The sequence below is a fragment of the Manduca sexta genome, chromosome 8 (genome assembly GCF_014839805.1).
Source record: "Manduca sexta isolate Smith_Timp_Sample1 chromosome 8, JHU_Msex_v1.0, whole genome shotgun sequence".
In the NCBI taxonomy this organism is placed as follows: Eukaryota; Metazoa; Arthropoda; class Insecta; order Lepidoptera; family Sphingidae; genus Manduca; species Manduca sexta.
In genome coordinates this window covers 10,362,881-10,375,449 of record NC_051122.1, presented here as the reverse complement: position 1 = coordinate 10,375,449, position 12,569 = coordinate 10,362,881, and the positions used below count along the sequence as shown (strand labels likewise).

At 35.3% G+C, this 12,569-nt stretch overlaps 2 protein-coding genes across 2 annotated transcripts; one reads left to right on the top strand and one right to left on the bottom strand.

Annotated features, from left to right (window-relative positions):
* Positions 1-5,717: 5,717 nt before the first annotated feature.
* On the bottom strand, positions 5,718-7,046 carry LOC115440888 (beta-ureidopropionase-like). The gene has a single exon (XM_037436597.1). It carries the CDS (start codon positions 7,000-7,002, stop codon positions 5,833-5,835), a length of 1,170 nt encoding a protein of 389 aa, XP_037292494.1. The 5' UTR covers positions 7,003-7,046; the 3' UTR covers positions 5,718-5,832.
* A 2,501-nt stretch (positions 7,047-9,547) lies between these two features.
* On the top strand, positions 9,548-11,838 carry LOC115440886 (proteasome subunit beta type-3). The gene is made up of 5 exons (XM_030165386.2): positions 9,548-9,682; positions 9,922-10,127; positions 10,575-10,743; positions 10,977-11,105; positions 11,668-11,838. The coding sequence occupies exons 1-5, from the start codon at positions 9,680-9,682 to the stop codon at positions 11,776-11,778; spliced, it is 618 nt and encodes a 205-aa protein (XP_030021246.1). The 5' UTR covers positions 9,548-9,679; the 3' UTR covers positions 11,779-11,838.
* Positions 11,839-12,569: the final 731 nt, after the last annotated feature.

Here is a 12,569-nt window from a genome sequence, read left to right as displayed (position 1 = left end):
AATACTAGTGAATATAGATCACAGACGTACCACATCGGTAAAACATTCAGAGTACTCTAGTCGAAATATTCTACGGTGTAAATCTCTACCACATTGGAATTTGTATCGTTATGACTTTAAAAATAGGAAGTAAACAAAGACATTAAACAGTATAGTTAGTTATAGACCGGTCATCAGTATCAAACTTGAACTCCAAAAGTACCAACTAATAAGTCATAGATTTTAAATGTCCGAATGACAAGATGTTACAGCGTCCTTAGACGTTAATTCCAACAATAATATATTTACAAAAAATATGCTAATATGCGCATTAAAAACGTGCAAATCACGATATGGAAAAAATATGAAGTACTCGTATTTGACATTGGTGTTTCACTATTTCACGGCAGATTACGTAACCATCGCATGAGCGCAAAATTTTTGTATTTAACAGTCTTTCAAATGTCCGCTCTATATTAGAACTCTTTGGAAGTATAAGACTCGTTTAAATATCTATTTCTTTCATACAAAACGTATTTAACGTAACCTCATCACCCTATATCAATAAAAATCATCACACACGAGTACATGTGATAAAACTGTTTGTGCGGCTTCGCTACGTGCCCCATTGTGCCGCCTTCACATCGCACTAAAGGGGTTTTCGAGTGTGCTTTTCAATTTGCCTCCACCGAAATGAACAGAGAATGCTGTGGACATGATTGTTTATTGTATTTTTGGGAAAACAAAAATAATAATAGTTTTCAACATCAAGTAAATCTTTAATGATTGTTAAAATTAACATGAATTTATAATATATAGATATCACTAGAATTAATACAAGTCCGATGAAGAAAGTCAAGGCAATATAATATATATTGTGTTACTTTGGTGGTTACTAGATTGTAGAGTATTAGAAGAAAAATCACACTTGTAAAATATGAAACAATAACTACGAAACAGTACTTAAGGAGACTTCCATAAGCAATAAATATTCCACTCTAACTTACTACCATTTACACCTTCTACACCTAGAAATTAAAACAAAAATAAAAAAATAAAACGACTCCACACCCTCCACTGTTCTTGGTCAAATCAAGTTCGTGTAATAGTGAAACTTTTTTTACAATGGTCTGTTGAAAAGCTCGCTGCGAACAGGAGTGCAACGGAAATGAAATGGAGCATATGTCGATGAAATCGGCCATGGAACTATTGTCGCCGCAACGAAAATATCTCGCGCCCAAAAAATACGCTGTCAAGCGAAAAAAATCGCCTGTCACGTGACGAGAATATCGGAAAGGAAAGGATCAAAGTTGGGCGGTTTAAAATTGACTATTGTGAGTTTTGTCCACGCGGTGTTTCAAATTCTCGCAGAAAAGTCGTTTTTATGAAGTTGTGGATTATTTTCCAGGAATAAATTTGGCTTGTGGCTGTTCTTAGTAGGTAATAATAGGATGTAACGATGTTTTAGAATAATCATTTGTCTGCAATTTACATAATGTTACGCAGCTTTGTTAGCACATTTTCTGATAGACTTTGCGCTTGGCAACTTCTACTTTAACTATAATTTTCGGTCAACCTTTGTTGTATAACCATTTCATCTTACTGTGATTTCAGATAAGCGCCAATGCTGGATTTATATTTTATATGAGTGTAGGCCACTTTATTTCCGACACCCCATGTAGGGTAGGTTTATGAATATATGTATGGAGTTTTCTAAAGGAATTAATAATTTTCTATTTGTTTTTATTATGGAAGGCACTAAATTTAAATAAACGAATGATTAATTAAATCGAGTGAGCGTCCTCTGAAATCTGTCGCCCTTAAGAGGCTGCCGCCCATAGGCAATGGCCTATACGGCCTGTTTACAGATCCAGGACTGCTAAGCAGTTTTTTTTTTTCATTCAGCTGGCACCAAAAGACATTATAATATTCATAGAATCCGCGATAAATCACTGTGTTAATTGTTCGGAATTTCTGTTTGTTAATTTAAATTAAAAATGGAGTCCTCAGGCCAAACGAGCGCTAAGTTTAATGGGGAATTAGAAAAAAAATTGAAAAACGGACGGCCGTAAATGAAAAATTAAAAAGTCCCGCCGGAAACGTAACCGCGGCCATGTTTCAACCTTAATTACCCGCGCTAACAAACAAACAAAAGATTTATACGGTACATAATTCAATTATAATCGAATTTTGATTCCAAATTAGTTTTTTTTACATCCAAATTTCGTGACTGCTATGAAATTGTAGGGGTAGTAACATTATGTCCGATCGGAGCTAGCCTGAAGTTAGGCATAGCATAGGCAAGAAGAAGATAGAAAACTTTTACGCGCCATTTGTAATAATCTATCTTGTCCATAGTTTTTGTGGAACCCTAAAGTGAAACCATAAAAACCATAATTCGCTCTACATTCTGATTCTATCAGTCAAAAAATATAAAAGAAAAATCGCGATGACTTGAATATGCATTTGTTAAATACACGTTATTAACATACAGCGCATCGGAAAATTTAATTCCTAAACCATTATCTCTTTCTTAAGTAATGTAGAGAAACAATAAATCATTCGACGCATATAGCGATATTACAAAATCATTTAAAGCCGCTCAACATATTAAAAACTTAACACTTTGAAGAATATAATTTGATCACACTTAGACCCCTAGTATCGGCGGTCCGAGCTAAGTGCACATCCAGGCGGTAGATGTCGCGAGTGCGCCCGTGACTTCCGCCGCGCAGTGATGACACTACACGCAACCCGGTTACTGCAGGGTTGACGCTGCGCATACAAACATAAAAAAACGCGCGAAGAATTGAGATTTTTTATTGAAATCTATAAAAAAAAATTACGTATTTTTTACATGTACAGCCAGAGAAATACTTATCCAAATGTGATTTTCCGTTGAAAATGTATGATAAAATCAGTTGTATTTCAAATGGGTTTAATAAAATACCATTATGCACTTTGAATTTGAAATCAGGCAATACTTTAACGAATTATCATTTATACGAATTGGGATTTCTTATTTATGTTTCTAGTTGTCTTTATGCAAAGTTCTTCGTACTCATTTATAAGATATACAATCTGTCTCTGCTACTACACTCAATATAGTAATTATAATAAATATTCCAGACTCATTAAATAGAAAAAATCAATTAAAATAAAATTTCTTATATAACAACAATATCGACCGAAACAAGAAAAGATAATAAATTTCAAGTCTACACATGAACCGATGTTCCCACCTTATTTAACTCTACATAGTCTTAAATATTTGCTGGATTCGAAGTAAACTGGAGTTTGAGACATACAGAGTACTCTACAAGAATTTTCCCATTAAGGCGATACCTCAAGGTCCATTTTCATACATTTTGTTTCACCTTTAATCTGGGTAACTAAACAAGTATTGGCAAGTAAAGAATTTAAATTCACGTCTAGTTAGTGATTAGTTCTCGCAGTTGAAAGAAAAACGTAAAAATAATTAATAATCATGGATATTTCGGCCTTTAAAATTGAATATGACAAAATGTATGAAAATGGACCTTGAGGTATCGCCTTAAATTTCTTCATATATCGGCTCTGATTTGCCAACCCTAAAAAAAGACATCATTATTGTAATGGATGTCACGGGCTGCAACTCCAAAGTGCTTTAGAAAGAGTGTCGTCGTACATTTTATCGTCACTCTTCCGTACTACTCTCGCCCTTATTTTAAAGCAATAAGGTTCACTAAAACAGTATTGTAAAGTTTACCAAACCCAAGACTAGATGGTGCGACCATCGCGAGAGCAACACATTAGCGACATCTCTCAGCGGGAGTGAGAAAATTACAGAGGAATTATTATCGCAAAGTGTCGAAGCTTTCAGTCTTGAGTTTTAGAAGAACGCGCGACAACGTTAAATGTTTTTATACCTATTTTCTATTTTGTATTTATCTTGGCCAATAATCCAATAGGTCACCGAATGATAAGTGATTACCAACCCTAAAATGCCAGATTGTCTCCCCCTGTGAACATAAACATGCCCCATCCCTATTAATTTCATTTGTCATTATTATTCAAAATTTGTTTTTACTATTTTAAAACTGGAATTACGAAAAATACAAAGATTTTGCAGAAAATAAAACGTACATTCTTGATTATTTTATACGTCTAATAAATAATGTATTTCAATATACTCATTCAGAGGTGCCATTCAATTGCGCAATTACACCTTATCGAAGGTTCTAGATTATGCTAGTTGCGTTTAAAATAGACTTGACTGACAGGTGCATACGCCGTTAGCGCATTCATTTGAATTGATTTATATGTTCCGGATTTATTTACTTTACATTAAATATGCAGAGAATACCGACACGGCTCTAACTGCATTTAAACAGAGATTTGAATAACTATTAGCTGTAAGTACACACTTAATGAATGCATTATCGATGATGAATCCATCCGTATAATTTGTCTACTTGTCCTTATCTGTCTATTGCAAGTTTTTCTAAAGCTAAGCCAAGAGTAATGCACGAGAATGCAATCAGACCCAGTGGTCGTGCTCTCAAGCCCAAACACTCCCTTAAATCAAATAGGTAAGATTAAGCCATAACTCAATATTAACTTACGAATGAAAAGCATTGATTTTAAAAGTGTTGCATTTAGAATCGTTGTTGAGACTTTACACCTGGTTCCTCAAATATTTCTCATAATGCCAATTCCAATAACCTTACACCAACAATCTTATTATTTGATTGTTGGAAGTATTAATTTTCATCGTTCTAATGGATTTCGGTCTGAACAAACAACAATTGATCATGATACTTATCTTAAAAATGCATAAAGAAACTAATCACTGATAAAAAACCAATAACAAATAAAATGCGATAAGCCTGTTTTTAATTAGAAACAATGTTTTTAACTGTTTATGTCAACTCTGAACTAAGATAAGTAGGTAAAAATAAAAATGGAACAAACAAAAACATGGAATATTTTATGTGTTCGCGAGGAATACAATATGTGTGTGTGAGTTGTGGTGTATGAATGGTTTTATTACTTTATGTTTATTTTTCCACAGTCGAATAAAGCCCTATCACAGCTTGTCATTATTGATATTTCCTAAATTATTTTGGTACTTGAAAATCTATTATAATAGAATTCACTCCGCTACAAAAACTATTTAAAATATAAACAAACCTTCAAATCAATATTTCATAAGAATCTTATTTAGTATCTTAATACCGTTTAATCGCTCCTATTCTATTTAGAAATTTAGACAACTTATAAACACAAGTCCTAAAAATAAAACATCAGTTTGTTTATATATTATTTTATTCAAGATCCATTGAGATAAGTTCTGGATAAATGATGGAAAAACAAAATAATAATAACCATTAATCATAGCATCAATGTGCAGATTAACGTAATCAACTGTTACAACTAAAAAGGTTCTTATATATATACTTATATAAAATGAATCCCTATTTCCCTTGGTCACGCCATCACGCGCGAACGCCTGCACCGATTTCACTATTTCTTTTTTTGTTGTATTTTTTATTGTCAGAAGGTTCTTAAGAAAGAAAAAATTCAAAAAATGGTGCGGAAAATTAGAAAATTTAAGAAAACTTAACGAAAATATTAATTTTATATAACTGTCAATTGTTTGAAATAACTGTCAGCGATTGACAGAATGCGCGCTGCAAATTCATAGTTAAGACGGGAATACGTTTGTCGGGTCAGCTAGTATGAAATAAAACAAAACATAATTAGCGAACAAGTTTAATTTGAAAATATAAATTCAAATTACGTCTGATGAATAACTGCCTTTTTTTTAAATAAATAGGATCATCATTAGTCATTCTTAGCGCCTTATTCCTTTCACTTATCGTTTTCATGGACGACCTGCGGCTTGTATTCTAAATCGAGAACTCTGCTGAGGCTGTTGACATACATGTCCAAACGCTGGGTCATGTAGTAACAGCGACGGTCTTTAATCTGTCTGTTCATGTTGAGATCCATCACAGCGATGAGAAGACCGTCTTTCGTGCGCGAAAGACCGGGGCACCTAACGCCATCTGGACCGCAGAAGTAGCTCGATCCGTAAAACAATCCCAAGTCTTTGTGGGCCGGCTTACCATCAGCCGACGTGAATTCATTGGGGAATTCTTCGTACCCAACTCTGTTGATAGCTGCCGTGAAGTAGCAGTTCGTGATAGCTGCATTCCTAGCTTCAATGTTCCACATGTACTCGCTGCCTGCTTCAGCAGCAATTGTTGCTGAAGGATTGAACACGATCTCCGCACCGTTCTGACCGAACATCATCCAGTTCAGAACATGGTGACGGCCGAAACAAATATTCACTGCGATTTTGCCGTATCTTGTAGCAAAGACTGGGTGTCCAGTATTGCCTTCCATGTAGTAGTTAGATTCATTGAAGTCACCCACCCTGGGGATGTGGTTCTTGCGGTGTTTTCCGATGACATTACCGGAGTCACTGATGACGACAGCTGTGTTCCACAAGATATCAGCATGTTTCTCATCACGTTCAAGGATTGAAGAGACAATCACCATTGAGTACTTCATGGCCAGCTCACGGAGGAAGCGTGTCGTTGGACCTTCCTCGGCCGATTCAGCAAACTCGCACCAAGGCTGCTTTTCCCTAGTGCAAAAGGCGAATGGCATGTTCCATAGCTCTTGGAAACAGATGATATTAACTCCCTCTTGGCCAGCGACATCGATAATCTTTTTAACCTTATCGAAAATAGCTTTCTTCTGCTCATTGACTGGACGGTCCGTAGGCGCGCCAATAGAGTGTTGGATAACGCCTACCTTGACAATCCTGGGTGGTCGTGTCTGTTCCTTCTTAGCAGGGAAGGCGTAAGCGGCAACTTCGAAGTCAGCCTCTTTGGCAGCAGCAAGAGAAGAGTCTTTTAGCTTTACCTCAAGATGGTTTTTGCGTCCATAGTAGATCCTGTTGAACTCGTCAAGATCCCGCCCGCTTAGGTTGTTCTCAATGATCGCCTCGAGGCTCTGCGTTTCGTTGTCCATGTTGTACGGTGCAGGATTGACCAGTGACTGGTGTTTCTCGAGTTTTCCCGCCTTTAAATACCTTGGTACATCGCTCTGCACTAAGAACCGTTTATCTGTATGGTCCAATTGATGACCTTAGACCCGAGCGATAAAGTTTGATGCTAGTGAGAGAAAAATATTTATTGTTATCGAATGTATACGTGACTTGACTGGATAAGTTGCTTTCTGTGGGATGTTTATGCGAGCGATTGTTTGTGATAATTAATTAATTAGCTAACCGTTTTAAGACTAACGACCTTTCAACTAATAATATTTTTTTAACTAATAATAATTTTAACCAGCTACACATAATCAATATAAGTGTATCGCCTAAGTGTACCTAATTGTTTTTTTTTTGTTTATGTGAAGTAAAGTAAATCCCGTTTATTTTGTTTTTGTGGAACAAAATTATATTGGTAAGAACACAAACGTGCATTGGCGAGTTGAAATTTTGAATTTGTACAGATGTAAAAAGAACTATGAAATAGGGGTGACTGTAATAAGAACTTATTGTTATATTGCTTTTGAATTTGGAATAGAATTGCGGGTAGATGAAAAACTGCGTGCCTTTCAACTCTAGGTCTACATAAATAGATATAGTGTATAGCAATGGCAGTGACGCAATCAGTGCACCCACTTCCCCCCATGATACATTCCATCACATGATGTGATAGGCAGCTATTCCATGGCCCGATCGGGTACAAATTCCAGACGTCGGGTTAATACTATTGAGCTTTTACCCGATTTGTTAATCGAACTCAAGTACTCACCATATGAGTCGTACCGCAAAACAACTTAGCCATCGAAGCAGTATATTTTCATTGCTTGTTACCTATATGTATAATTCCTTTATAAACGTAGATATAAGAAATAAAATACCTACGAATTTTCAGCTTATGAATAATCCTTTAATCTTGCTCCATACGCCACAGTATCAAATCAAACACATAGGCGTACATAGTTAGCTAATATTATGCGAGTAAATAACTTGTGGTCTGGTAGCATGTACGAGATTGATCGTGGCACAAATAATAAAGTCAAGTAGCGAGGTACTGATCAGTTGCCTAGAGCCTAGCTCTTGTTTGCATTCAGCTAAAATTAAAATAATTTAACGATAAATTTCATGCGTTTGAGTTTTTATAAGATGTCCTTTTCATATGACATTATGCCACTTAAAATTATATATAAGTGAATTTGATAGGTTTGTGCAGTAAATTACTCATGTCCAATAGTTCACGCGAGATATCTTCAATATTGCATGTGTTATACTTAATCCAATCATATATACTGTAGTTCTAACTCGTGAGATGGAAGACTAATACCACGTTTTTATTATAAACTAGCTTCCGCCCGCAGCTTCGAACGCGTGGATTTCGGACTTCAAAAATGGAGCCGGTCGCGAACGTTCGAGAATGATCGTTTTACGAAGCTAGTCGCTAGGTGATTCGCTAGCCTCTAGGTGCCAAGCAAGCCGCCTGCCTGTGCGTTCGCGACCTTATATATATACAAAAATAATCCTTATAGCATGATTCAGTATTCACGCGTGATGGCTTATTATTAGCGTATTTCATGTATAACTTTGGTGTTTCTATACCGATTTCTATGATTCTTTTTATGGAATATTTAATAATGTTAACTTTTTTAATTAGGGGATGACTGAGAGTGTTATAAACGTAAGAGTAGACAAATATAATGAGAAAGCTTCGAACTGCTAAGCTATCGGGAGTTACACGTGTTATTGTGAGTCAACCATAAAAGATAGACATATGCTGTCGTGGGATATTTTTTACATAATTTTAAGGAGAACATTTCCGTCATACATGATTTCTGTGTAGCTTTAACCATTAAGGTTGCACACGCGACGGAAGCTTAAAAATGGAGTAACTTCTCCCGTTTTCCCAACATTTCCCTTCACTGCTCTGCTCCTATTAATTGTAGCGTGATGAAAAGTATACTATAACCAGCACAGGAGTATGACAAATAATTGTACCAAGTTTCGTTAAAATCCGTCGAGTAGTTTTTGTTTCTATAACGGTTATACAGACAGACAGACAGACAAAAATTTTACTAATTGCATTTTTGGCATCAGTATCGATCCCTAATCACCCCCTGATAGTTATTTTGGAAATATATATCATGTACAGAATTGACTTCTCTACAGATTTATTATAAGTATAGAAGAAGATAGATAGAAGATAGATTACTGTACATTTTATAACATTAATTGAATGGTATTTAAGAAACCTATCTTTCAATCGGACAAAAAATCTATAATTATTATTATTACTTAATTTTACTTAATTAATAATATAATATTTGCGGAAGGAATATCATAATACCAATAATTATATATTTGTGAATTATTTTAAAATAAATTTTATAACTTATTTTACTTCAACTAAAAAAGTTAATATTGGGCTGTACGTATAACGTTACCTCTGCTTATTATATACGAGCGACCGAAAAATAACTAAACTAGGCTGTATGGCTGAGAGCCTTTGCCTTCTCCTTTAGGAGTAAATCAAACCAAAAAAAAAAAATAACTAAATCAGCGGCTGTCACCGCGGATGAATTGTCATTTTTCCGCTTTCATACAAATCGGATTTAAAGTAATTTCAACTAACATAAATAGTATAGTACCAAATTAAACAGCAAAATGGTAAGAAATTTTCAAATTGTAATTATATTGCAACACGTGTAATTAGTTTCCCAGCTTTATATTCAAGTATGTTGGTTATGATAGCGTCATGACGATTACAAAGCATAAAACGAGTATTTTTGTTATTAAAACTTATTAATATTGATTTGATTTACATTTCTAACGTCTACAAAACGGTCAAACTCTAGTTTTAGTAAATAAATACAAACTAAAAGATCAAATTAACCACAATATTCCAGTCCATTTTGGCATACAATGGAGGTGCGGTGGTCGCTATGAAGGGCCAGGACTGCGTGGCCATCGCGACGGACAAACGCTTCGGTATCCAGGCGCAAACTGTGTCGACTAACTTCCCCAAGGTGTATCAGATGGGGCCTACGTTGTTTGTTGGTCTTCCCGGCCTCGCGACCGACACACAAACGGTGTTTCAAAGACTTAAGTTTAGGTAAGCACAGTAACAATATTTATGAGAACTCAAGGCGAGATCCAAGCAAAATCATGTATAAAAATAGCAGTTATAATTTTTATAATTATCAGATATAGTTTGCAGCTTAGGTAGTCCATTCAAAGTTAGTTACAACTTGTTTTCACTGTAACTATAGTATCACCATTTATCTCTGATGTGTTAAGCAGAAGTGCTACAAGTCTACCCACTTTTCTGCTTACCATTTTCACACTAATGATATTAAAGCCCTTATGATATAATGTAGTCCAAATATAATATTTAACATAAGGAGCTGCAACCCTTGACAGTTGTCTAGATCATGTCAGAATATCAGATAGAAGGTAGCTTGTGTAAATGAACCAGTGTACCATGTCTTGTGTTGTTCGCATAACCAGTAAATACAACAATCTTTTCATTTATAATTATTGTATCAAATTACCATTCCAGAATGAACCTGTACGAACTGAAAGAGAACAGAATAATGAGACCCAAGACCTTCTCAGCGATGCTCTCAAACTTGCTGTACGAGAGGCGTTTCGGACCCTACTTCATTGAGCCTGTGATTGCTGGCCTGGACCCCATTGATAACCAGCCCTATGTGTGCAATATGGATCTGGTACGATTTACATTACTTAACTGTTTGTAAATTGTTTTATAATAGGAATCTCAACAAAAAGCCATAATAATACCAAAAAGAAATGTAAACTCAAAAAATATATTTTGCAAAATTTCAATATGAATTTATGCCACTAGTTATCTTTTTTATTAGCACACTTAATTTGCTGTACCAACAGCTGATTAAACAAGGTATTATGTTGTACTAATGATGTATTACCTTCTATTATTCAGATTGGCTGCCCCAACGAGCCTGAAGATTTTGTAGTGTCTGGAACATGCTCAGAACAGTTGTACGGCATGTGTGAAGCTCTGTGGGAGCCTAATCTGAAGCCAGATGAGCTGTTTGAGACCATCTCACAGGTATATAATAGTTTATATATCTAAATGTAAACTCAAGTTGCATACAGCATTAAATATATCACAGAAGCATTTCAATTCTTAGTGCAATTAATTAAATGACTAACCAGAAATCACACACATCTTTATTTCGAAAGGGGTAGACAAAGGCGTATCTGATGCGCCCATTTCCTGCCATGTGTTCCCCAATTGACTCTAGAATGTAAATGAGGTGTACTGGCCTTATTCTTTATTGTACAGCAAATAGTATTAGTTATGGTCAGTAGAAACACTACAATCTCAAGTTTGAATTTCCCAATTATTCATATTACCTTCCATTACCAGTTATCCCCATCGCTGAATGTCATCCCCTCTACAATATTTTCAAAATTTATCTTAATTGTTTCCTCGATGTCTACATCCAAGATACCATGGATAAGAGATACCAAGATGAGCAATATTCCATCACTGAATGTTGTCCCCTCTACAATATTTTCAAAATTTAATCAAGTACTTTATTAGCGATACCAATATGAGCAATATCAATACAGAACAATAATTTATTAAATGAACTCTCATTGTCTAGGCATTAGTGAACGCGGCGGATCGTGACGCGATCTCCGGTTGGGGCGCTGTGGTGTACATTATTGAGAAGGATAAGATCACAGAGAAGCATGTCAAGACGAGAATGGACTAGGTTATTGTAAGGCACAGGGCACACTGCCCCAGTATTTCTAATAAAATTTATTAAACTCTATTTTATGACTTTTTCTTCATACATTTGGTAGATTGTTCTCATCTCTTTTCATACCTTCCCTTACATAATTTCCAAATCACATGTCAGGGTAGTTGATACATAGCATTTCAATCAATGACATTTTACAAATAGACGCGTCATACACTAACAAAATGGCACATAAAAACGGCGCACTATTTGCTATATTCGCGTACCTGTACATTTAATTACAAATTGGCTCGAAGAAGGAATAAAAAGATGCAGCACACATTCGTTAGAAAAGGATATATATACATCGACAGTTACGTAACAACGTTAGTGCCGCACGCTCATTGGCTGTTAAATCGGGCAATTACCTTACTTTCGTCTTGCCAGTATTGAACTGGGACAACGTATCTATGTAATAAAAACATCTTAGATTTCAATACTCAATACTGTTATGCAAAGCTACATTAGTAATGATTCAATACTGTTGCGCATGGAAAAAAGGGCTAATAAAATAAAGTTATTTAATAGAAAATATCCACACCAAGTGTGGATATGATATGGGGATTGACTATAATCAACATCCCATAAACACTTGCAGATAATACAGTAGGTTCAGTATATGCCTTTCTACAATGTGTCCAAAAAAATTGTAGTTTAATCTCTAGATCTTCAATAGTTTAGTACCTGATTGTGTGTGAAATTTTACATTTTCATCATTGTGATTTATATGATACAACACTAGCAAACCACAGCATCAAAAAACC